General features: G+C 42.1%; 2 protein-coding genes across 5 annotated transcripts; one reads left to right on the forward strand and one right to left on the reverse strand.

Annotated features, from left to right (window-relative positions):
* The first annotated feature begins 1,515 nt into the window (after nucleotides 1–1,515).
* Nucleotides 1,516–15,007, forward strand: zgc:154006 (uncharacterized protein LOC563016 homolog). The gene is made up of 9 exons (XM_037786430.1): nucleotides 1,516–1,767; nucleotides 2,999–3,572; nucleotides 4,686–4,889; nucleotides 4,969–5,130; nucleotides 9,468–9,622; nucleotides 10,940–11,197; nucleotides 12,578–12,749; nucleotides 12,999–13,040; nucleotides 14,049–15,007. The coding sequence occupies exons 2-9, from the start codon at nucleotides 3,021–3,023 to the stop codon at nucleotides 14,148–14,150; spliced, it is 1,647 nt and encodes a 548-aa protein (XP_037642358.1). The 5' UTR covers nucleotides 1,516–1,767; nucleotides 2,999–3,020; the 3' UTR covers nucleotides 14,151–15,007.
* Nucleotides 14,764–26,471, reverse strand: nr2f6a (nuclear receptor subfamily 2, group F, member 6a). Of its 4 annotated transcripts, none has more exons than XM_037786435.1 (6): nucleotides 25,732–26,471; nucleotides 24,719–25,412; nucleotides 21,557–21,651; nucleotides 19,843–20,174; nucleotides 19,427–19,673; nucleotides 14,764–17,639 (listed from the first exon to the last, which is right to left on the reverse strand). In XM_037786435.1, exons 2-6 carry the CDS (start codon nucleotides 24,991–24,993, stop codon nucleotides 17,365–17,367), a joined length of 1,224 nt encoding a protein of 407 aa, XP_037642363.1. In that variant the 5' UTR covers nucleotides 24,994–25,412; nucleotides 25,732–26,471; the 3' UTR covers nucleotides 14,764–17,364. The 4 variants fall into 4 exon arrangements, with proteins under 4 accessions (XP_037642363.1, XP_037642360.1, XP_037642362.1 ...); XM_037786432.1 differs by having other exon boundaries at nucleotides 19,843–20,177; nucleotides 25,732–26,470; XM_037786434.1 differs by lacking the exon at nucleotides 25,732–26,471 and adding an exon at nucleotides 25,539–25,625 and having other exon boundaries at nucleotides 19,843–20,177.
* Nucleotides 26,472–27,044: the final 573 nt, after the last annotated feature.

Consider the following 27,044-nt stretch of genomic DNA (forward strand, 5'->3'; position numbering starts at 1 on the left):
TTTTCATGATCATTTTTTATATCACTGGTTCTATTTGCACTGTCTTTTTGTGTGTTTAACTTACTACTTTGTTTTGCTCCTACCTCCTGACTGTTAGGTAATCCATGATTTTTATTGTCCTTCAGCTTTTTAATTTTTTCCATTAGGCTTCAGAAAAAATACCTTTCCTATAACGTCAGGTAGATAAAGTTTTCAGGCTGATAATTAAGTGGAGAGCTCTGTCTTGTCCCGCTCGGCTCTAAGGTTATGTTTTCCTTGTTTCCAGTTTTCAGTTATTATTTCCTGTTTTATTTTGGTATACTCTCCTTTGTCTCTCATTTCAGATACTTCACTTCCTGCCTGTCTTTAGTGTTGCCAACTGTTTTCCAATGAAAGTAGCACTAGCTCCACAGACTTTTTTTTTTTTTTTTTTTTTTTTGTCAGAGCATTTGATTTATTGATTGCTGTTGGGATGTAATGAGAATTTCAACAAATAACAAACATGTTTTTTGTGAACACTATACCAACTCTGGCTTAAACCTACATGCTGGACTATATACCTGCTGGCTTCCAGTATTGCATTAACACTACAAAACTGATGGAACAGCCTTCAGGTTTGAAACTAACGATTACTTCCATAATCATTAATCTGCAAATTGTTTTCATAATTAGTTGGTTGGCATATAAAATGTCAGGAAACGCTGTCTGTCTGAACAACCCTCAATAAAGCCAAGAATATATTTCTTTACTTTTACTTAAAGGAAAACAAATCCTCACAGCTGAGAAGCTTGGATTTGGTGTTGTTTGGCATTTTTTGCTTGAAAAATACTTAACGATTAATCAATTATTTATTTATTTATTTTTTTGAAAATTCTTTTTTTCGAACATGGCATCACAAACATAACAAAACATAACAGCGGTGCCATAATACAAAACATTATATTTACATTTAACATTTAATATGTACATACATATATACAAACATACACATAACTTCTCACTCCCACACAGAAACAGGTCCAGCCTTCCTCCCACCCCGAAAGGTAAAGCTACAGAAAAAAAAAAAATAATAATTTTAAAAATAAAGGTAATAAGTACTACAATAATTTAGTAATAACCATCGTAGTAAGATAGAAACCTTAAAAAATTAATTAATTAATTAATTAATTGTTAAAAAAACAAACAAAAAAAAACGATTAATCGATTATTTTAAATAGGCCTAGTAATTTGTCTGTTGATCCACTAATCAATTAATCGAGTAACAGTTTCAGTTCTGCCTTAATGTATGTAGGCAATGCTTCACTGTATGACCACCTGCAACTATAATAATAATAATGAATAATACAATTATTATTATTATTATTATTATTACAATGAAGCTATTAGTCATCGTTTACAGTAAACACCCTGTTATATAGCCTAATGTTATATGATTCATAAACTTTAAAAGGTTCCAACTGGACTGAGAGAGTAACGTTAACATGAGTCAGTGTTTAATGTTTAATCTGAAGGAGCCTATAGAGGATCTATGAGGCAACACGTGGAGCAGCAGCTGGGTCACTATAGTGGTGAACTGGGCTCCTCTCAGACACACAGCCGCTCTGCAGGTTTCATTTCAGAGAAAGTCTCCATCATGAGGAACTAATGAGTCAGTTTACGACCGTCGGTGAAGTATAAAGAGGACAAAGGTGCTGTCAGAGAGGAGATCTCTCATAATGTCGCGATATGAGATCAGCTGAGCTGGACGGGAGCAAAGTTGAGGAACGTTTGTCTACACTTTCTGTCTGGGTAAGTCAGGGAACTCCTAACTGATCATTTCATTGTTAAAGTTGTTTGTATAGGCCTATTTCCTTTTATATCTGACCTGTTACATGTTTGAAAAAGACTTTCAGGCATTAATAATGGACCTTTAAAGCCTTTGGAAAAGTGGTCATATCTTACACTTGTAATGGAAAAGTGGACAGAAGCTAAATATTTAGTCTGAAGTGGAATTTGATCTGTTTGTTTTGATCTATTCGTCTCATTCAGATGACTTATAATAATGAGCAGAGAGAGAAAAAGTTACATTTTTTTTTTTTTTTAAACAGAGTTTATATGACAATACCCAGAGGGCACTCAAAAAAAAAAAAGTGTACAAAAATAAATATAAATAAATATAAATCATGATAAATTGTTAGAGGTCTAGGACAGTACACCCTATCATCTATGGCACTGACATGCATAAAACAAGCACAGGAGTTAAGCCGAAGAGTTGAACACAAAGACAGATCAGGGGTCCTTCCCATGTGTCATTTGAAATATTCCTGGTCAAATATATACACACATATCCTTTATCCATATATAGATAAACATACACATACACACATACATATATATACATATACACATATACATATATAGAAAAAGTTACATTAAGAAAGAAATTGAGACTTATTTTCTGATTGCAAAATTAAAAAAGCAGCTAATATAAACTATGTAATTGATGGGAAAAAAACACCCAAATAAACAGATCTGCCACACCTGACTGAGCTTATTCCCCCGTTTCACTCAGCAGGTGCACTCGGGTAACATGCATGCAGCTCGGGGGGAAAGAACACGTCTGTGGTTCGCCTCTTATCTGCTGTCTGTTTGAATTATTAAAGCCTGTTGGGTTGAGTTCCTCTGGAGTGATGAAGCGTGGGTCAGCGATACCGGAGAGAGGGGTCAGGGATGGGCTGAGGGGAATGAGGGGCAGAGAGGTGCATGCTGGGAGACAAACAGTGCTTAAAAAAGACCTAGTTGTATCAACATAACAAAAGTGCTGAAAGGACGAAGGAGAATTATATTTTCTGCATTCACATTTTGAATTTTAAACCAATTTACTCATCAAGGCGTCACTCCAGAGGATTGAGACAACACAAGGTTAGAATTTGCCGCCTTTAAAGCTGCTGTTAAATGCTGCTGAAACATGTATAAGTGAGGTAAAGTGATGACAAGGACATCGCTTTTATTAATATAATATTTTTCCTCCCTCCTCCAGGTGAAATAATATCCTCTGAACCATGTATGAGCCTCGGTACTACGACAGCCCCCCTGTGTACAGCCCGCCGTACAGCACCAACTCCCACAGCTTCTACCCCCCCAGGAGCGTCCACTCCCCCCACAGCCAGTATGTCCCCTACACCACCTACAACGTCCCCCCAGACTCCAACTACATCGAGGAGAAGCCTCAGCACTTCTACCGCTGGTTTTCTCCTCCTGGTTTCGTCAAAACCTTCCAAGGAGCCACAGTCCTCATGTGTTTCCTCATCTTCGCCTGCGTGGCGTCGACCTTGGTGTGGGACATGAATGGGTTTGGGTACGGGGGCTTCGGCGTCGGGGCTACGGGGGGTGTTGCGGGGATGGAGTCTGGATATTACGGAGGTAGCTATGGCTACGGCGGCTCCTACATGACGCCACAGTCCGCCAAGTCGGCGATGATTTCAATGGCAGCCATCAACTTCCTGGTTTCGCTTGGCTTCCTGGTGGGGAGTTTCTCGCGCTCTCGGATCATGAGGGGGTGCAGGTTCTACCTCACTGTGTTTATCTGTGATATCATCTTAGCTGTCCTTCAGGTGAGTCTCACCAAATATCAAATGTGTCAATCAATGAATGATTCCCTTCTATTGTCAGAGTGACTTTAAACATCACACACAACAACATGTTGCAGTTAGGTGAAGGTTTCTGTAGTGGGAACAGCAAACAGTAGCTTATTATTAGGGCTGTCCTCGACCAAAGAAATTCTCAGTCGATGAATTGATTCAATCGACAGATCTGTGAAACTGAGTTTCTCCACAAAAAATCGCACAAAAGCACCACTTTAAATCTTGTGTTTTCTAGAGATGTGCTCATAAGTTTCTTGGAAATAAGTCATTTAGCATGAAAAAAGCCTTAAACACGACTAATCGCCTAAAGAAATCTCAGTCGACTAAGACCAAAACGACAGATTAGTCGACTAATTGACTAAGAGGGAGCAGCCCTAGTTATTTGGAATCGTGTTTATGACCATCTGATGAATAAGAATCCAATATTCACCCTCCTTTTAGCTCTGTTTTGGTCTCCACCAGCTCCTGTATGAGGGCAGTATCTGGCTCTTTAGCTGCAGAATGCTCCCCTGTGTTCACCAGCTAGTTGTTAACTGTGTCTGTCTACTGTTTAATGCTGATCAGGTAGTGTACAGTAGGTTTATACATGTTTTTTGTTTTTTTTTGCAAAGTTGATAAATCAGTGAGAATGAACCAAAACAAAGTTGCGGGACAGAAAATCAAAACAATGAGCTGAAAGGTGCTAAAAAGCTCAGTAGAGTTGAGGGGAACTACAGATTAAGGAGATAGTTCTCTGTGGGTTCATCACTACAATTAATTTGATCCATTGTTTATGTTTGTAAAAAGATTGATAAGTGCTTTAAAGGAACAGTGTGTAGCATTTCTGAGGATCTATTAACAGAAATGCTAGAGAGAGCCTTTTGTGTTTTTATGTTACCCGGAGGCCGCCGTAGTTTTCCGACACGCTTGTGAAACTTCGGTAACGTGAGCTGCAGAGTGCAAAACCGCTGAAATGTTGAAACTGACTGTTGAAGTATGAACTAGTATCTTTGTACTTTTAATATGTTGCATTGGTGGCAACATTAAATAAGAATGCATTTAAATCGTGACCGTGACTAAACGTGCCTCTCTTTTGACTTGAAGGGCATCATCGACATCATCTTTGTGATCGGGGTGAACCCGATGTCTCAGAGCTCACAGAGCATGCTGTACAATCCCATGCTGATGATGTGCCAGAGCTTCCAGGGCAGCCCGAGTCTCAGCGGCAGCGTGGGGGCCGGTTTCCCAGGCGGGTTCCCCATGTACACTCAATACCTGCACCACTACTGCTACATGGACCCAGAGGAGGTTAGTGGGATTATTCTGTTTTATTCTATTCTCTTCTATTTTATTCCATCCTGATCTATGATTTACTCTCCTTCCTCAGGCGGTTGCGTTAGTGTTGGGTCTGATGGTGGTGTTTGCCCTGTCCCTGTCTGCTTACTATGCCTACAAGACCCGCAGCAAGATCTGGCGCCACGGCAAAGCTAACATCTACTGGGACGAGCCGCTGGTCAGGTCGTCAGAGGGCCAGGATGTGCAGGACTGGGTGAGTAATGCGTCTTATGTGTTATGATTTATTTCTTCGTGATATTTTAATGGGGTTTGTATAAATGAGTGAGTTAGGATGATATACATACTACTTACAGTAAGTCCACAAAAGCCTTGAGGTTTATGTTTATTTCTATTTTTGTCCCAACCAGATAACGAAACAAAAGCTTACAATCTCATGTTTGCACTTTTCTAGTTACCTGCAATATATATACTCACCGTCACGTCTCTCAGTTGTTTCAGGTGACCATTTGGTTTCACAAACTCCCATTGTTGACTCGTAGCACGCTGCTGTTTATCTTCGGCACACCCAGGTTTCACTCTGACTGATCATTAACCAGGCTAGTGATAACAGCTGCAGACAAACCATTATAAAAATGAGCAATAAGCGACGTTATATGATTTCCTGGTCAGGTTTCAAGGTGTTTGAGCAGATATTGTCACACTTGCTTTTCCTGCACACAGTCATGAATCATTTGAAACCAGTCAAAGAATGTTGTAAATGACTTTACCCAAGAAGAAATGGTTGTTCTTAAATGAAATAAGCACTATTTGACGAAACCAGACTAGTAATACTGTGAAAGATTGAAATGAACAACAGCTATAATGTATTTTAGTTGGCAAAATTTGCTTATAAAATCTCTGTTTTTCTTGAACTCAGAACCATGCAAACATTTATACAGTACTGACAATATTCTCTCTATAATTAACCAAAAGCATTAGAAAAGTACAGTGCACACCTAAAAGTTTGTTCCTAACTGTTAGTCTGACAGATTCTTATACCGTACACACTAGATTTTCACATAAAGCACATTTGTAAAAGTGTATTCAACATTGTCTGGTATTTTCATCCAACCAGAGGGCCCACTAGTTTGATTGACAGGTGGTTCATCCAATTATTATCCAAGTATTTTTTTTTTTTTAAAGTGCCTGCCCTTTTCCAAACAGTTTCCAATGACGGCTTTTCAGATTGTTCTGCGTAACAAACCATCTGGCGGGTCAGGTTAGTGGCTCAGGGGGTAGAGTGGGTTGTCCTTTAATCACAAAGTTGGCGGTTCGATCCCCGGCTCCTACTGTCCGCATGTTGAAGTGTCCTTGAGCGAGACACTGAACCCCAAGTTGCTCCCTGCAGCAGCTCACTGCTCTGATGCTTTGGATGGGTTAAATACAGAGGTCAAATTTAACACATGCATGTGATGACTGAGTAAATTTGGTGACGCAGCAGTAAAAACTACAGAAACACAGATTGAGGCAGTGCGTGCAAGTGGCAGAACATCTTGTGGGAACTGGCAGGTGTGTCCTCATAAAAATTTTTTAAAAACTTCTACACAGAAAGACTCTTCACCATTAAATTGGCAGCACTGGTTATTGTTCAAATACTTAAATTTACCCATGTTTTTGATGATTATTAATGACTTTTCTCTTCAGGAAATTGACATCTTTGGTTTTTGGTTTGAACTATTTGCGTTCAGAAGACAATGAAAGTATCTGGATGCTATTATACTGTGTAAAGCAGAAATATAAACTTTACCCACGTGTTGAGAGCCGCCGTCCCAGACCGTCAGTGCTGCAGCGTTTAGCAGCTCTTCATGCTGCTGTAGAGCCCTGCATGTGATGTTTGTACTTCACAGCAGTAGCCTCATGTGGTATTTAGCAGTGATTAATCTACTAGAGTCGCAGTGCACTATGAATGTATCATGTCCACCATGGCTCATTATGGAAAGGGAAGAAACAGATTCAATCAGTTGATCCAGCGAGGCCCCGGCTGGCCTACATACTGCCTATCACTGCAGAGGGCTTCATCGAGATGCAGGGCCCTATTCTGGGGCACTCTTGTATTGCAGTGAAGATGCTTGCCTTGCAGGGAGGCATATATAATGTATGTGGCATGTATAATGTATAAAAAGGGTTGAGTTGCCTCAGTGTTGCTGTGTGAATCCCTACAGAGCATGGTGGCGCTAAATGATTCAGTATGCGAAGGGACTACTGCAGATTAGACTCCTGGCAAAGAAGTCATTTCCTCCTGTTTCGTGCTACATTTTAACAGAACTGGAAAATAATTGTAACTTAGAGAGAAGATGGTAGGATAACTAGATTATAAGCAAACGTTGCAGAATGTTTGAAAATTGTATTGAGTCAAAGAGGAGAACAGAACTGAGACTATAAACCTGATGTGATGGTGTCAAGTTTGCAGCTCTTCTTCACAGAATTGATGTCGTAAGATGGTGTATGTACTATAAAAAAATATATATTATTTAAAACAAACGGCAGAAGTTGATAACTGATTAATCTTTCATTAAGTAAAAATACCATAGCACAAACTGTCCATTATTGCTCATTACAGATTCTTTAAAGTGAGGATTTGTTGATTTTTCACTGTAAATCAGAAACTTTGAGGTCTGGAGCTGAAACAGTTAGTCGATTAATTTTATTGGTTGATCGACTAAATATGAATCAGCAACTATTTTGATAATCAATTAACCCTGTGAACTTTGCAATAGAACTGTTCTGCCATTGCCTACATTGCCTATTTTTGCTTATTGTGACTTCATTTCTCGGAGTATCTTCAAATGCTTTATATCCCTAAATATGTACAACCTAAGCTAAAAGGTTATATAAGTCAATAAACTATAATAATTTCAATAAATAATAAATATAAAAATTTGACATGTTTTTTTTAAATAAAATGTTATAAAACATATTGATGCAAAAGATTTGTAAATGTAGAAACATGACCAAATATTTCATATCACTCCGTAAGTTATTTGAATAATGCACTTTTTTTTTCTTTTCTTTTTTAGCTAATACTTATGAGCAGATAGTGCAAAGGCTTTTTGATAGTTTCGTTACGTTCTGTAAGTAAAGATGTCATCACGAGCGTACAACGTTCAGCAGCCGCCAGTGGGAGGTCCGTTTTTAAAGGGTTAATAGTTTGAGTTGCTAGTGCCAGCTTTTTTTAATGGACTCTGGAAAATTGTGATGCCACTATGAATAATGAATAAAGAAAATAATGCACAGATTAATCAGTAATGAAAACAAGCATCCAAAAATAATGAGACACTGAAATCTCCCTCCCCCATCTGTAGAGCACTTCCACATTTCCTTGTCGCATTTCGTTCACAAACACTAACTGGACTGAATAGTGCAGGAATTATTAAAAACAATTGAATGCATAAAGCAGCGGCTGTATCAGCACCTGTCTTTCTGCTGCAGTGTATCCGATTCCCTGCAGCTTTCTGGGAGTTTGTTTCCACGTAGCTGGATCATCCTCCGACTCCACATTCATGAGATCTATTTCACAGGCTGCGTTCTTCCAGACATTCGCATCAGCTCACTGGAGCCGATCCAGAAATAGGTCAAAGACTAGAAGTCATTAATGATGCATCATACAGTTTAACAGTAGATTACATGAGGCATAATGCAGTTTTTGTTTTGGGTATACTGTGGTTCATTTGAGGATGTTTTCTTATGATCATGCATTTTTTTTGTTATGATGCTTCTTCCCCACTTCTGTGGCTGTAAAGGGTTGTAACATTACTGTGTTGTACTGTAGGTGTTAAAATCTTCTGTTTGATAAGCACATTGTGCTGTTTTTTTGTCTGCAAAAGAAAAGACCCCCGGTGCTCTGCTGCATGTTTACCTGATAGTTCAGAAAGATGGAACAGCAGAAATGTTTGTTCCACTGATTTCACTCCCATCTCAACCTTTCTCAGTGCACACACACACACACACACACACACACACACACACACACACACACACACACACACACACACACACACACACACACTCCTCCACTGGTAACATGCGTTTCATGTCAGACACAGTTCAGAAAATTGGTTTTGTGTGTTTCCTTCCGATTAATTGTTTCTGATAGTTGTTGAAAGAAAGGATTCGAGGCGAGACACTGATCAGGGACTTCTGCTCTCTTTTCATTTCACTGCAGTGTGTCACACTGTCACCAAGGCTACTGCGTGTTTGTCCTTGTATCTGTCTGGCGACATGCACACATGTCTGGCAGCGACACAGCCGCTCTCATCCGAGTGTTTTTGAGCGCAGTGTGCTGTGCAGCGTAGAGAGCTCTCCAGTTGTGTACTTCTGTGACAGATTTAGTGCAGAAAAGCTTCTTTCTTTCCAGCATAAAAAATGCATCTGACTCCTCCTGAGGACTTTCTCACATGATGCTAAATATGGCATCATGTGTCATAATGTGTATTCTCTGTTATTGCTGATTTGCTGTCTTATGCATGTCTGCATGAACAGAATGAAATGAGCTGCATTGCGGTGGAACACAGCTCGTTTCTGATTTCAGCCTCCTGATATCGTCCTATATAGGTGAACCATGTTGGAGAGGTGCGCAGCGTCCAGCAGGCGCCGACTGTTGTTGTGTCAGAGAGAGCAGCACCTGACTTGAGGGCGGGGAACAGCGTGGTCTCCTATGGCAACGGAACAGTCAGCATCCACAGCGAGGGAAATTATAATAGCAACAGGTGAGAGATGGTCGCAGAGTCTGACTGTGACGCCAGAACGCCACAGTATGGACTCATCACAAAAACATGTTTCTGTCCTGAACTTTAAAATGCACTCATCTTCCTCCGAGGGTTGATGCCTAATGTTTGGCTGCTCTCCAGACAGTTATTAGATAATAATAATAAAAAATAAATTCTTCTTCAGTGCAAATCATATCATTTATCTGTTTTTTTGTTTTTGGTCTTCATTATAATTCTAATAAATATGTGATGATGAATTGTTTTAAACCGGAAGAAGTGGAACAAAATCGAATCACTGGGTGTAAAATTAGATAATTTGTTGTCGTGGTCTGATCAGATTGATGACATTGTTTCCACGATGGGAAAGGGTGTTGCAATTTCAAGGAAATGTTCTGCCCACAGTATGTTCCAGCTTTTGTTATGGTTGACGTTGTTCGGTCATTAGCAGCTGAGAAACATCTAAAAAAACAAACTTCATATTGCACAGAACAGAGCAGCCAGATTAGATCTTCATTGTTTTTTTTTCGTGCTAATGTGTGTGAGAATCATTTAAACCTGCAGTAGGCAGAATGTTTTTTGCATCATTGGTTCAAAAAGTCCATAATAACCTTTCAGCATATTGTAATTCAAGTTTTCTGAGAGAAAACTAGACTTCTGCACCTCCTCATGGCTCTGTTTTCAGGCTTTAAAAAATCTTTGGCCAATCACAGGTCATTTCAGAGAGAGAGAGCGTTCCTATTGGCTGATCATTCAACGGAAGCAGCTGTCAATCACTCTCTGATTGGTTGTTTTCCTCTGGTCTGTGAAGTCTTGCAGATGCCAGTAGGAGCACCGGAGGACACAGAGACACATGATTTTTTTTTCAGATTACCTGTCTCATGCACTACTGTCAGGATATAGTGAACGTTTTATAAAAACAACTTTTTTAATCATATTTGCTCAAGTTCTACCTACTGCTGCTTTATACCTGATGCTAACTGTTGAGTCTAAATTCAAATCTGTTATTCATGATTTTGTTCAGCTTTTGTGGCCTACAGCCTAATATTTTGAGAGGATAATGATGCATGTCATGTTTTCAGGCTCTTGGCCTGAAAAGTGTGCTACACCAAATATATCTATATATTTTATACACTCAAACCTCTCAGCACTATTTGCTATTCAACAAATAGGCAATACCAGAATCAGCAACCTTGAATTTGCAGTTTAAGCTCTAATAAATCCAACATAAATAAATGTAGCTGTAGACATTCAAGCACAAATACACCATCAATCATCTAGTACTCCAACTTCATCTATGTGTGTTGCTTTTCAATATAGTTTCTCTGCAGACAACAGTAATGGTCGGGGAGCTGAGCCTCTGTACCAGAACAGCAGGGTCACAGTTTGCTCCAGCAGCTCCTCAGACGAGCCCGACAGCATCAGTAAACCTCCTCACGTGGAGAAGGAGCAGAGGAAGGGCCGAGGGCCCAAGCCTGCCGCTGCTCGGGAGGCGATGGAGTCCCCGTATGAAACTGGTTACACCACCGGAGACACTGGCAACGAGCTGGACCGGGACCACACAGATCACCTCTACAGGTGGGCCACTACCAGCTAATACTGCCAGCTGGGTGTGTTTGTCATCTGAGCATTTAAACATGTTCATTTGTACAGCACATACTACCCAGGGGCAGTACAAAGTGTATTTCTATAATTCATTAAAGCAACATAAAACACAACATAAAACATTAAAGGGACTGTTTGTAACTTTTTACACGTCTAAATCTACCGGGTCGGGATCCCATGTGGCCGGACACTCTGCTCCTCTGCCTGCTTGCCTTCACCAACACACAGCGCACGTTCTCACTGTCTCGCTCCACCTCTAGACGTGAACGCGCGCTCACTCCACACTGCAGTAGAGTTAGTTTAGCTCTGAGAATATCTAGTGAATGTACAGTGGATGTTTGTGCAGAAAGAACTGCTGCAGCTCCTCCAGACAAACAGAGGTTTCCCGTGTCTTGTGTAGTGGCGGGGCTCTGCAACGAGTTACTTTATCGCCTCCGACGGGTGCTGGTGTCTCCCTACGGGCGCAGTCGGGAGGCAATAACGTTTCTCTTCCGGGGCTGAAGCAGGAAGAGAAACACTAGGATCAGCAGTGATTCATGGAGAGACCTCCGTCTGGTCAGCTAACATTACTGCCAAGCAGCTGAAATATAGAGTGATATTGTGGTTTTAGCTGACGTGTGTCGCCTCACTGTTTTGAGCAATGCTTGTTCAGGTATATTTATAGCAAGCAAGCGCGAGCCCGACGCTGACTTTCGTTGACTTAACGGCCACAGGTGTCGCTGTTAACAAGCATTTTTGAAAGTTACAAATAGTCCCTTTAAAAAAAATTGGAGTGAATATGATATTAAAGTTTAGTTACTGTAATCCAACAGAAACATTGTTATTTCACTGGAGAGATGTATTGTCTACATGCTCCTTCAGATGCTTTTCATCCCTGTAAAAAAATATTTGTATATATTCTTTTTGTAGTTCAAGGCAGGAAAAGGCTGAGTGTAAAGATGTTGAATATCAGCATTTTGTTTGCTATTAGCAGCTTGAAGCAAGAAAAACTTGTCAGTTTTTAAAAACCCCTCGGCTGAACCCAAATTAAAGTATTTAAGACCAATCTGAGAGGAAGCCCCACTTCCCTGTGGCTTAACTTTTTTTCTAATTAATCACAGTATTAATGGATGTGCCCTGCTCAAAAAGAGTATTCATGTTATTTCAGAATAAAATGCTGTTATACTACAAATACTGGCATCACTACTGTCTTTAAGGCAAGTTGGCCAACTGTTTTTTTTAATTATTATTCTAATTAAATACTGGTAAGGAGACTGATAAAACAAGCTCATCCCTTTCTCTTTTCGCCACTGCCTCAATAATGGTTTTAATTTAATAATCATTTCATGTCTTCATGTTAATATCCCACTCCAGGCTGTACCCAGAGATAACTTCAGATGAGCAGCGCCGGCAGTACAAGAGGGAGTTTGACTCCGATCTGGCCCGCTATAAGAGCCTCTGTGCTGAAATGGATGACATCAGCGACCAGATGCACAAGCTGAGCCGAGAACTGGACATATTGGACGAAGGCTCCATGAAGTACCAGGTAGAGGAAAACAGTGGGGAGGAGATCACAGTGGAAAAACTCAGGGCCGACTGCCAGAATATACAGTCATAGCTGTGCCTTTTAATTAAACAGCTTCCTCAGTATGATGAGTCTATTGGACTGCCATAGAAACACAAAGCTGAACCAAGCCACATTTCACCTTTGTGCTACAATTTCAGAATTCTCTTATATTGTTTATGTTATAAAGTCAGCACATTTCAGTAAGATAATTTGTATTTCCATTTTCAGGGTGTGGCAGACGAGTATAACCGACTCAAAGACCTGAAAAAGGTGAGTAGATCTGCAGTATCATAATGTGAAGTTAAAGGAATAGTTGGGCATTTTGGGAAATAGGCTTCTCTTTCTTGCCGAGAGTTAGATGAGAAGATTGATACCACTCTCATGTTTGTACGGTTAATATGAAGCTACAGCCAGCTGCAGGTTAGCTTAGCTTAGCATAAAGACTGGAAGCAGGGGGAAACAGCTAGCCTGGCTCTGTACAAAGTAGCATTTCTTGGAGTCTCAGCCGTTACCTGACAACCACACCAAATTTAAATTGTCACAATAGTTAATTGTAATAGAAAGTAAAATCTTACAAAGACACAAGAAATAGTCTGGTTTGGCACATTACCACTTATAACACTACAAGTTGCTAGCTGTTTTCGCCTGTTTCGAGTCTTAAGTCAAGCTAAGCTAACCAGCTCCTAGCTTCATTTTTAACGCAGATATGAGAGCGGTATTACCTGATATTCTTATCTAACTTAAAAAAAAGGTGAATGAACAAATTTCTCAAAACTATTTTTCTACTTGTATCGCTACTACTACTGATAATGTTGATTGTTAAAGGAACAGTGTGTAACATTTTGGGGGATATGATATTCATAACTGTGTTTTCATGTGTATACACACCTGAAACTAAGAATCGTTATGACAAACCAAAAACTGGCTCTAGAGAGAGCTTTTTACGTTTTTATGTTACCTGAAGGCCACCGTAGTAGACCTCCGACACGTTTGTGAAACTGCTTTAACGTGAGCTGCAGTGTGCAAAAACGTCGTACCGCCAGCCGCCATCTGACTTCTGTTGCTCCTTAAGTAGTGTTATCATGGTAAGGATGAGTAAGGCGCACGGCGTTACCACGGTTTTGCACTCGGCAGATCACGTTACCGCAGTCTTGGAATTGAATCAGTGAGCGGAGGGGTACTCAGTTGGTTGCAATCTGCAACCACACCACTACATGCCGCCAACTACTACACACTGTACCTTTAATATCCACTTTCTTAAATTTCTCTTTCTTCTAGACGTCAGACTATCAAGCAAAGAAGAAGCAGTGCAAAGAACTTCGGCAAAAACTTTTCCACATCAAACGTCTGGTGAAAATCTTTGACCAAGGTCTGTGTTAAGTGTGTCTTAATAATCTGTCCAAACAGCCGAGGATGAACACTGACAAGGTGTGACCCGGCTAAAGAGACAAGGATTTATCCTCCGTTTTGTCTCCGGTTTTACTGCTTTGCTGTTTGAAGTTCAGCCTTCATACTGGCCTTACAGTCACTGAACCTCAACTGGTTTTGACTCTGATGTTTACAACTTCTGTATTACTTTGCAGCTGTCGGAGTAGATTACTGTTGCATCAGAGCTACTGATCGACTTTTCTCTGTGTGGTTGTAACAACATGGCACTATTAACATTTGAATTTGTTGAACCTTGTGTTAGATTTTTACTTTAAATGTCAATGACAATTTGAATTTATTGTTCAATTGTTACAGAATGTTATAGTATGGGAAGTAATGTATCCGTTTTTATACAGAAATAATGTCATGAATGAAGATATAACAGAAATGGAGAACATGATTTAAGTAAATCAGCAGTTTAAACATATGAATTCCCTTTCAGAATACACTTATACATTTATGGTACATGTTGCAGTGTTTATTTGGCATTCTTCATACAGATGTAATTACAACACTTTTCAAGTAGTTTGAAAAAAAAAAAAAACATAACAAAAGACACATCGTCATCTTTTGATTCTTTTAATAACGTTGCCATACACATGTAATTTAAAAATGTAAGAACTCAGTAACACAAAGATAAGAAAACATTAATAGTATATTTTTCTTTTTTTTTCTCTCGATGACATGTTTGTGTGGGCTGTTGCCTAAAAGAATATCCAAACAACTTTCAAAAGGCCCGGCGGTAGATCATGAAGCAGAGTTACATCCTTCTACTTTGTGTTTGAAAAGTAAACTAAACTGCTGAAATATGTCGTATTTAGAGTTGATTTCGTTCTTTCCTTTCAAATATTTCACTCTGGATTTTGTAAACTCGCCTCTTGAAATACCTGTGTGAGGTAAATCCTGGTGGACCAGCGAATCAGGGCCCATCTTCTTTGAACTTTGTCACAGATAGTGTGATGTTTTGGCATTGAATATCCTCCAAGTGCAGTTTTCCCACCAGATTTTCATCCATTACAGTATCATCTTGCATCATTCACAACAGTAGAGACTCACTCAGAACATCTCTATGTCATATCAGCTGTAATGGCATGAAGATAAGCTTGTTTTGTCACCCTATTTGACGGTTTCAGGCCATTATATAGGCGTTTTGGTTGCTATAAGCACCATAGATGTGGGTCAGTAGGGGCCTACTGGGTTGTAAAAGTGAAAGCAAAACTTAAAAGCAACATGTTGTAATACGTTAAACTGCATGAAATGTTACGTTTTGAAATCAAACAAAGACTTCTTCAGATTTAGGCAACAAAAAGAGTTAGGTTTAGAGAAAAACATTGTGTTGTAGCTTAAAATAATTACATTTCAAAACTGAAAGTGAAACTTAACGCTTATAAACTCAAAGACACACGGGATGTGAACCCCGGCTCCTGGGTGAAAACACCAAGCTATCTATACTACAGCGCATGACTCCTGTCATAAGTACTTAGGTAGCTAGAGGTCGCTGTCGTGTTCTTTTATACTTTCTTTCTCTGATCTACCATGTGAATAGATGATAAAACCTACTATTGGGCGTAGTAGGCCCCTATTGACCCATATCTATGGTGCTTATAGCGACTGATAACGCCTATTTAATGGCCTGATAACAGTCTAATCGGCTGCTTTTTTGACATCTAAACAGATGACAGAGGTATTTTCATGTAAATACATATAGAAAAAAAACATTTAGGATCTAACAGTGAAAGCAATACTTAAATGTTTAAATGAACCTTTAATTACATAATGTAAAAGAATAAAACCGTCTCCAAAACAACATTTGAACATGCAAAAAGACAATGTTGGCCTCAATATATGTACATTTCAATACATTTCTCACGGGCTCATCACCCCCAGAAACAGAGACTGATCAACGTAAACTGGTATTTAATTAGTATTATAAACTCTCTCACCGCCAACTACGGTAATAACTAATTATTTTATCTTGAGTTGTTTTACTAGAACCCGAGTTGATGTCAGCCTGCCGTTTCTCAATAATAAAAAAAACAAAACAAGCTTGATCCAAACAATGCTTAATAGCTGAATTCACCTCATTCAGTCAGTCAAAATTCATATTCAAAACACAAGTCAAAATCACTTTGGGGATCTTTTTTTTAAAAAAAGATACAAGACGAATGCTTCATGTTTCATGTGTCCCAAATTCAAAATGAATAACAAGGCAGTTGTCAAAAAGAAGGCGGTTTCTGGTGAACAACATTTACAGAGGTTTGTGTTTAGGAAATATCAGACTGAAGCATTCTGATGTCTAGTGAGGTATTAGTCCACTCTCATGTAACTGTGGCGTTTTCTTTTGACAAAATCTTTCAACTACAGCAACAGTGAGCCCTGTGAATGAATTTAAATGCATTGTTCACTCGACGGTGAGGCAGTCACTAGAGTCCATTCGTCTCTTTCTCTCTGCTAAACCATCTCTGAGGATGATGTGATAGACTTTGGTGATTTCTCCTTGGTTTTGTTTTCTTTCTGTTCCATCTGATCGGCTCCTTGGCTTCTTCCTTAGTGTTGAAGCTGAGAGAGCGGTGAGTTCAACGAGGCCTTTACTTTGTCTTAGTTCACCACTGTTTAATTAGATCCGTTCTAATCGTGGTTACCGTGTTGTAATGTTGTGAGGATAAAAAGGTCACTGACTGTATCACAAATGATGAGCCATGGAAAATGAGCCCATGTGGGGGGAAAACTGTTGTGCTGCTTTTCAGCGGCGGGACAGTTTTGTCCTCTAGATGTTTTTGTAGCAGGGTGCTGCTGCCCTCTACATGAAAACTGTGGCGTCTTTAGTCACTATGGCGTGTGGGTGGTGACATGACTGGCTGTGGCCGCCATATCGGAGCCCAGCATGAAAAGCTGGTCTCTGGCCTGAGACCTGGCACCAGAACGACTGGGCTGGCGACAAGACAGATCCAGCCTGGCACTGGCTCCTCTTCTTCACTGGAGGCCCGCGTGGAGACAGAGGGCTCGTGTCACGAGGGGGAATAGAGCGGTTACAGTACAGTACATATGACGGCCAGCTGGCACTGCAGTTTGATAACCACACAGATGGATAGTGATGAGTCAGGAGGTTTCCTGCGGGTCCTTGTCGTCACTAATCCCAGACGGAGACCTCGTCCGCGAGGGGGGGCTATTGTCCTGGGACATACGGCCAGCTGATGGAGCTTCCGGAGAGCTGCATGTCCCGGATCAGCGTCTCGATGGGTGTCTTTCCTACCAGGCGCATGAAGAAGAGCTGCGAGATGAGGCTGGCGGGGACGGCGCGCAGGGCGGGGAGGCGCAGGAGCAGGCGTCCGAAGCGCTGAGGCTGACTCGGGTACTGCATCCTCTCATACTCCGTCAGAGCAACCTGAGCCTTCTCCTGCAGAGACTCCACGTGGACCGGGTCTGTGAGACCACAGGCGTCTGAGAAGGAAGGAGGGAGGAGGGAGGAGGCAGTTATTTAATAGTGTGGGCAGGTTACATAAAGAGTCGTGATGAGCCGAGAGGAAGGTTGAAATCCCAGCAGATAATGTGATAAAATGCCCCTGAGGGGAACACATACAAATATAGTGCCTCGCCATGTCTACACTATAAAAAGAAGACATCTAAAACCTATAAACCCTGATCATCGCTTTAGAGAAATAACAGGATGTGGTCATTTACTTAAAAAGATTTGAATGCTTTTGAATGACACGCACTACCCACTAAGCAATTTGTTTAAGGAAGCCACTTTAAAAAGTCTTAAAATGCACAGTGCTGCATAATGATCAGTGACAGCACTGAATTATACAGCACATAGGGCATTATTGCATTTTCATTAATAAGCCAGGAGATGGTGCCATAGTAGGTGAATTCCCAGATTGGTTGCAAATGTACCTGCAGTTCTCCAGACACTTTAGGCTTACAATGTAATTGTAATGTGCTTTCAGACTCTAAATATTTGTGTGTGTTCAATTCCTATTTTGTGGTAATCTATAAGAGGGACACCCCAACTATTTTGCACATGAAGATGTAGTCGTGCTTAGTCCTACTCCGCCTGTGAAAACAGTTGTTTAAAGAGGACCTATGTGCTTTTTCCCTTTCCTTTAGTGTGTTATATCTTTTTTTTTGTGCATGCAAAAGGTCTGTAAAGTTACAAAGCCCAAAGTCCATGCCAAAGGGAGTTACTCTCCCCACAGAAACACTGCTCCTGAACTGCTGAAACGCCTTGCTTGAAGTCCCGCCTTTTCTTCCATAACGAGGTGATGTCACCAAATAACACATTTGTACACGTTGAACATTAAAACATGTAAACATATTCTAGTAGAATCCCAAAATACAAGTATGCATATGAAAATAAGCATAATAGGTCCCCTTTAATGTCTTCTGTGGCTTTGCAGGAGCTTTGTGAAGTCTGAAAAGGTAACCCTGATGATGTCATAGTGATGTCATCAGGGTTTTCTCAGCTTAAGCTTGGAAACTACAAATTTCTAAGAGAAAGCTTGCATTGAAAACTGGATGTGTGGAGTTTGAAAGGCGTGAGTTTTACCAGGCAGAGGGATGGGTCCGATGAAAGACGCTATTGCGTCGCATTATGGGAAATGAAGGATCAAGTTTTTTGGAGATGCTAGACACTAACGCCTGGACAGGCCAGACTGGGCACGTCAGCAACGCGTGGCGGCTACGGAACCTCTTGCTTTTTATTTCTGCACCCTTGTTAACAGGTAAGAGCAGCTATACAGCCCGGGTGAGCAGTGCGGCTCAACTGCGTGTTCTCTAGAGATTCGAGGTCTCAAGGTAAATATTTATTTTTTACTCCACACCTCCTGTTTCCGTTTTAAAATAAAATCCCTCAGGCGTTTTCTATTTTTATTAATATATACAAAAGACCACACACTTCTTAGCCTTTTCTGTCTAAAATAAGCAGCGCAGCAGCAGAAACACTGCCAGTGTGGACACCACACGCATGAGAGACGCAGCAGTTCAGCGAGGCAGCTGCAACGAGCTGCTGACGTGCCCAGTCTGGCCCGGGCGTAATAGTCAGAATATCTGAGCCACTGCTGCACTCATTATAACCCTTCCTTCATAATGTGTCTCTCTGAAGTCAAACAACTTTATGGACAACGCTTAATCGCGAGAGTGCCCCTTTTAAAAGCGGCGAGGGTGGTTCTGTTCTGCAGTACATTGTGTTTCAATAGCAGCAGGTAAAACAGACGAGCAGCAACAATCACCTGGTGAGAACAGCGCGATGGCCTTGAGACAACTGTACTCAGCCGAGTCCACCTGCAGCCGGGTCAGCTTGTCCACCTGGTCCTGGAACACCCTCACCTGGTCCATGAAGGACACCACGCGCTCTGCGGACATGGGCGAGGAGTGGAAGCCGGCCGCGGCCAGCAGGGGAGCCATGTGGAGCGGCAGGGCCGACTGGGCGGCGTTGAGGATGAAGAGCTCGCTCCAGCTCAGCCTCAGCAGGGCCACCTGTGGATTTGTGAGTTTGTTAATCAGATTGACCTACACTGTCATCATCCATTATTAATGTTCACTGTATTCATTGTATATTTATGTTTTGATTTGACAACCTATCCTGTTTCTCTCATACATTTCCATCTGATAACAAGGGAATAACGTCCAACACATCATATCTAACCTGATCTGACACGGGCAGCTCGGGGAAGTAAGGGATGCTTCTGGCCCACTCCACGGTGCTGAAGAGCAGCCTGGCAGCCAGTTCACAGATGTTATCGATCCCCATGGCGTTATCTGGCCCGGCCTGTTGGTTGTACTGGTGTCCAAACCGACTGCTGGGGTACGGCTCGGCTCGCAGCAGCTGGGAAATGAGCTCCGACACCGGCTGACCGCCGCCGCTCCCGCCGTTGTTGTTGTTGTTGTAGAAGTCGCCACCTCCAAGGCCGCTGGCGCCACCTAGGGGCGTGATGGAGGGGCTGAGGCTCGGCTGAGGTGGGATGCGACCGCGTTGAACTGCTGTAGTTTAGTTGGGGTACAAAGGGGAGGGGAGGGGAGGATAGAGAGAGGAGACAGAGAGGAGATGAAAGCAGAGGAGGAGATAAAGAGAGGAGAAAAAGGGTGAAGGACAAGGGAAGGTATAGGAGGGGATTTGGAGAAGAAAACGGAGAGAACTTAAAACTGAGTTCAGCCAGCGGTGTGTGTCAGATTATCAGAAGACAGGCTTGACCCGCTTAGCAAACTACTCCTCAAGATTAAAGGAGGCACAATCGAGCACAGACTGAGAAGCGTGAAAGTGAGGAGAGATGAAGGTTATCTATGGAAATAAAACAAAGACTCCGAGACAAGAATTTACGCTCAATTCAAAATGTGAAACCTCTGAAATATTAATTCTGGAGGAGAATTATAACATGCTATTGCAGTAACCTTCCTATACCCCCATCTTCCTACACACTGCGCTCAAAAACCCCCCTATGAGAAAAGAACTTAGTGTAGAGGAAGCACCATAGCCGTGACAGACGGCATTACTGCCAACACTGAGGCAGCAGGGCAGACTGCTGAATAGAGATGAGTTCATTTGGGGAGATGAGTTCATTTGGGGATATGAATTCATGTGGTAAGCATCTGCTCTGTTTAAGTGTCCTTGAGCAAGACACTGAATCCTCTCCAGCTTCAGGAATGCTGCTCTGTAGCTGACCCTGACCTCTGACCTCTCTGCAGAGGTGGTCAAGTAGAGGCAATCTCTCTGCAGGGAGCCATAATGTGTCTCATTAGCATGCTTTACAACCTGTGAGCATGAGGGGGGAAAACAACCTTCAAACCACACGACTTGTTTCTGTGCATCTATCGGCGTGACGTTGAACGACGCCTCGCTATGGGCTGCACCACTTAAGGTGAAATCCCCCGTATTGGATTCTGCCCGATCGAGCCAACCAGGCAGACGGTTTGGGCAGCTTCAACCAGAGGCTTAAGGCTCTGGGACGCAGGTGTCTTAGCGCTGTATCCCTCTCAGTCACTCTTACACAGGCACTAGATTAAGCCACTTAGTACATGGCATTGAGCGGACACGCATGGCTTGCTCAGCCATGATAGGGCCGAGACAGCCACGTGCGGCGTTTTCTCTGAGCTCACGGAGCAGAAGAGGGCGAGATAATGACGAAGGCAAATTTAACTGTGATTGATTTTTTTTTTTATGCTCTAAGAGCAGCCGATTGAAGTAATGGAACGACTTTCTGAGGCTCTTCACGGAAGGAAATATCAATTATTTCCTTTTTTTTATATCAATTAAATTGCCGTATTTGCAATATGTACAATGACAAGTGTGTCCCACAGTGTCTGCAATGCTTTCCAAGGGGTGAAAATGGATGGCAGATTTACAGATCAGGGTAGACAGATACCTTCTTTGCGCATGCCAACGCGGAAACATTTCTTCAGTCGACAGTACTGGCACTGGTTCCTGTGGTGCTGGTCGATCTGACACTCTCTGTTCGACCTGAGAACATAAACACATGATGATGATGATGTTGATGATGGAACTATAGGTGATTGATTATTACCAACTTTCTTTTGAGTTTTTGGGATCTGCTTTCAACTCAACAAGTGTTTTTTATGCAGATGATCACAACTATCCAAACCTCACGTCAAATGTGAAACCAACCCTGCTTTATATACCGAGCTGTTATATTGATTATATAAGTATAAGACGGCATGATACCAACTCTTCCTTGTTAAAGTGCTCTTGAACATTAATATTGCATCAGATTTACCAGAAGGCTCCAGACAACGTTACCATGCTTAGAAAGCAGATGATTGTATCCGACAGTGTTACTTCCATTACATATCTCAGCTGTTCTCATGTGTTTAACATTCTCTTTCATTCCTATTCAATTGAAGTAGAGCTGAAACAATTATACATGATTCATCAATATATCGATCAAAAGAAAATCTGCAACTTTCTTTGATAATCACTTCATAGTTTGTCTTTTTTTCAAGCAAAACATGCCAAACATTTTCTGTGTCTCAAATGTGATGAGCTTTTCTTTTCATATGTCATTTTAAATTGAACATGTTGATTTTGCGAAGGGTCGTTTTTCACTATTTATTCACATTTCATAGGTATTAAAAACAATCGTTAGTTGCAGCCGTAAACTCAAGAGGATAATTATGGAGCTAAAACTGTATGTGGTGAGTCATTAACAGTAAATAGAGTCAAAGAGTGAGACACTCTATCTCTCTATATAATTAATGACAATAAAAGTCATTGTTTAACTTTCACTCTTTTGATTTGTGATTATAGAAACACTTTTATTTATGGTTCTGTGCCACGCTTCACAAAAATATACTGTAGAAAGTAGGGCTGCGATTAACAATAGTTTAACAATTAACAGGTAACAGGTAATCTGAAAAAAAAAAAAAATCATGTGCCTCTGTGTCCTCCGGTGCTCCTAATGACATCTGCAAGATTTCACAGACCGGAGGAGAACAACTAATAAGGGCTGAGCTGGAGCCTGCCGTCTCTGAGCAGCTGTCAATCACTCGCTAACTCCGATCAAACGGTCTAACTAGGCAGCGCTGATCAAATATGTAGTGATTTTGAATGCTGTGCCGAGGCTTCGGAGCGTGTGTCGAGTAATCCAGGAAGTTTTCTGTGAAGCACGTATCGAGGCTTGTATCGTTTTAGACAAATGACGTCATTGAAGATGCCCGAAACCGAAATACAGTTGAGAACTTATTCCAGAATAAAAACGAATAATGTCTGACATCTATCATTTTCCTTTAGTTACACAGCACATTCACTGCCCTGTGCCTGGTTAAACCACTGCCACACATCTGGAATATATGTACCCGTCTGACACTATTTAACCGATAGGTGGTTTCGTGTGCATATGAAGCCCAGATGAAGCCTCGTGAAATGAACCCTTTGCAAACCAATTTGCTGGAGAGCTTCAGTGCTTCATGAAGCTTCATCTCGCCATCACTACAAATATGAATCAATATTCTGTTACTGTAATGCCTATTTCTCAACTCAATTGTTTTCAGAAATATCGTGTAGTGTACTGGAAAATCGGAAGGTTGGTGGTTAAATCCCCGGCTGCTCCGGGTCACATGTCGATGTGTCCTTGTTAAGACACTTAACCCCAAATTGCTTCCAAAGGCATAGCCATCAGTGTGTGAATGGGTGAATGCTGACATGTAGTGTAAAGCGCTTTGAGTGGTCAGAAGACTAGAAAAGCACTATATAAGTGCAAGTCTATTTACCATTTACTGTTTAGCTGTAAAATAAGAACGTTTTTCACCCGGCACCTTGGAAATACCAAGCACCGCCCACCAGCCGGAGCACAGCCAATAGGAACTCTCTGAAATGACCTGTGATTGGCCAAAGCCTCCGATCAAGGGCTAGATTTTTTTTTTAAAGCCTGAAAACAGAGCCATGAGGAGTTGCAGACGTCTAGTTTTCTCTCAGAACACTTGAATTACAATATGCTGAAAGGTTATTATGGATTTTTTTTACCCAATGATGCCACAAACTTTTTGCCTACTGCAGGTTTAACACACAAGACTCAACTCTACGTTGTTAGAAAGACAGCAGATACATGTTTATGGAAATTGGTTAAAGTCTCCCGTCCTGGCTCGATTTTTTAAAGCCTGAAAACAGAGCCATGAGGAGGCATCTGCAAGATTTCACAGACTGGAACAAAAACAACCAATCAGAGAATGATTGACAGCTGCCTCTGTTGAATGAACAGCCAATAGGAACGCTCTCTCTCTCTGAAATGACCTGTGTTTGGCCAAAGTTAGATTTTTTAAAGCCTGAAAACAGATCCAGTAGAGGTGCAGAAGTCTAGTTTTCTCTCAGAACACTTGAATTACAATACGCTGAAAGGTAATTATGGATTTTTTTTACCCAATGATGCCAAAAACGTTTTGCCTACTGCAGGTTTAACACACAAGACTCAACTCTACATTGTTAGAAAGACAGCAGATATATGTTTATGGAAATTGGTTCCGTCACGGCTTGATTTTTTAAAGCCTGAAAACAGAGCCATGAGGAGGCATCTGCAAGATTTCACAGATGGAGGAAAACAACCAATCAGAGAATGATTGCCAGCTGCCTCTGTTGAATGAACAGCCAATAGGAACGCTCTCTCTCTCTCTGAAATGACCTGTGATTGGCCATAGTTAGATTTTTTAAAGCCTGAAAACAGATCCATTAGAGATGCAGAAGTCTAGTTTTCTCTCAGAACACTTGAATTACAATACACTGAAAGGTAATTATGGATTTTTGTACCAAATGATGCCAAAAACATTCAACCTACTGCAGGTTTAACACACAAGACTCAACTCTGCAAATGTCCCTACTGCAGGACTAGTAAAGGAATATCTAACTCTGCATTGTTAGAAAAGACAGCAGATGCATGTTCATGCAAAAGAAAATAACTATAATGCATTCATAACTCCATCATGTGTAGCCTGTAAGTGTGGCTAGGTGCATGTTTTCTTTTTTATTTAGACTCATCAGACTAAACAAACAAACTACCCACAATGCCCCTCTGTCTCACCTGCATGTGTAGCTGAGGTTGCGCCTCACGCTCCTCTTGAAGAAGCTCTTGCAGCCCTCGCACGTGAACACGCCGTAGTGTTTCCCGCTGGACTTGTCCCCGCACACCACGCAGTCCACCACGCACGACTTGTCCTCGTCCCCGGCCTCCATGTCGCTTCCTCCGGCCTGCGGAGAGCCTTCCTCCTCCTCTCCGCCTCGCAGGTAGCTCTTGTTCTCCGGTAGCCCGTTGGTGCCCCCGTTGGGATCTCCCCAGCCCCCACTCACCATGGCCATCGCTCGGTTACCGAACCACGGCGGAGGAAAACGGGACAGGCAGCCAAGATGTCTGGCTGCTGTCAAGGTAACATAAATATATAAAAAAAATAAAAGAAATAAAAGAAAGTGTGTCCCCCTCCTCACCTGCGCGCCTCTTGTGCTCTCATTAAGGTTATCTTACAAAATAAAAGTCCTCAGGCTGGAAAAGCAGATGTCAATGAGAAAACAGCTACAGCTTTGAGGAGGAGAGAAAAAACCCAGTCTCCTCCCACTCCACTATGACCTGGAAACAGTCTCACTGTGGCAACTTTTAGTTTTGCATGCCTGTGGATTTCAATTCAACATTTCTCTTCTTCCTCTGCAGCTCCTACTTTGTTGTTTTTCTCCTTTTTTTTCCTCTGTAGAAGATAGCAGCTCCAGTCTTCTGCACAGGGAACCTTTCACAGGAAACAAGCAGTCAAACACACGGGTGCACAGTCTCTTTAAAAAGAGAGCAAACAATGGCAGAAAAGATTTGCAAATGAGGTGATAATTTCTAACACAGAAGCTCCTCTCTCACATACAGCTCTGTCTCTGTAGCAACAGACAGTAATGGCTGCAAAAAGGACCTCGGTGTAGCTTTGCCTGCTTTAGCACATGCCCGTAGAGGCTTTTGACCACCCCTCTTAAAGCACCCCTTACACTGAATCTGCTCTCATTCCTCACATAAAAAGCAGCTGACATATTCACCTCTAAAATCCTTGCAGAAATGCTTACCTCGACGTCAATGTGCTGCACAAATAAATCTCGCTCTAGATCTTCCCTCCATGCAGCGAGGCTGCAGACACAGCTCTGCTATTCTGCTGTAATCCTCTCAGCTGCAGCAGCATTGTGTGAGTGACCCACAAATGAAGACAAGTCCACATCCAAGCAAAAACAAGCTGATGTCCACACATCACTTCTTTCATCTTCTCCTTCTTCCAGGCGGCAGCAGCCGACGAGGCGAGCGACGTGGACCGCTCACCTCCCACAAAGATACACAACACAAGTCAACACAAGGAAGTGATCTCTCTCTCTTTCCTGCTTGTTGTTGTAGTGCTCGGTGGTGACGATATCCTCCGTGCTGCTTCCTTCCCAAAATAAAAAAAGAAGCAGGATGGTGTCCGTCTGCTCAGCCCTCCATAGTTCCTGTGGTTGCTCTCCAGGCACTCATGCGGGCTTCTCCTCCTCCTCCAGCCTTTTGTCAGTGCTTGCCCACCAAGAACTAATGACTTGCGGCCTAGCCCTTGCTCTTCGTCCGTGTGTGTGTGTGTGTGAAGCCTTTCCCTATGGCGAGCAGGAGGTGGGGGTGGAAGGGACGCTCTTCTCTCTCTCTCTCTCTCTCTCTTTCTCTCTCAGGCTCCACAAATCAAATTATGATTGAAGAAAATGGCCACAGCAGCCGGAGACGGGCTGGATTTCTCAGCTTTTTTTTTTCTCCTCCTCCTCGCCCCTCTTTCCCCTTGTCTGTTTTCATCCAACCTATTTGTGTGTTGAGAGAGAGATCAAGCAGAGGGAGGGAGGGAGGGAGTGTGTGTGTGTGCAGAGGGGGAGGGGGCAGTGTGTGTGTGTGTGTGTGCTCGTGCTCCCAGGGATTTGACACTGCTATTCAAGCCCTGCGGTTTCCATGGTGCTGGCTGCCTTATATGGCCATCGGAGTCAAAGAGCAAAGAGAGTGGGCTGTGTGGGGCCAGTATGCACACACACACACACACACACACACACAGGAAGGATGTGGAGGATCTCTCTCTTCAGAGATGCAGAGAGCGTGACCCCGAGGCCTCGGAAAACACTCCGACAATACCAGATTACCTCGAAGCCCCGCAACAAACACAAGCAAGCCGAGCTCCCGCCTGCGTGCCCTTTGTCTTTTCGAAAGCAATCAAATGTAGAGGGGGGGAAAGTTGCGGTAGGCGATTTGAGACGCAAAGCGGCACAGAGGTGAGCTTTATATCTCAGAGGGAGGATATATATCTCTCCCTCTTGAATAGCACACTTTGATCTCGCGTATAGCAGCCCCCCACGCTTGAGACCAGTTTATTGTGCTGGAA

The sequence above is a fragment of the Sebastes umbrosus genome, chromosome 12 (assembly GCF_015220745.1).
Source record: "Sebastes umbrosus isolate fSebUmb1 chromosome 12, fSebUmb1.pri, whole genome shotgun sequence".
NCBI classification, from domain to species: domain Eukaryota; kingdom Metazoa; phylum Chordata; class Actinopteri; order Perciformes; family Sebastidae; genus Sebastes; species Sebastes umbrosus.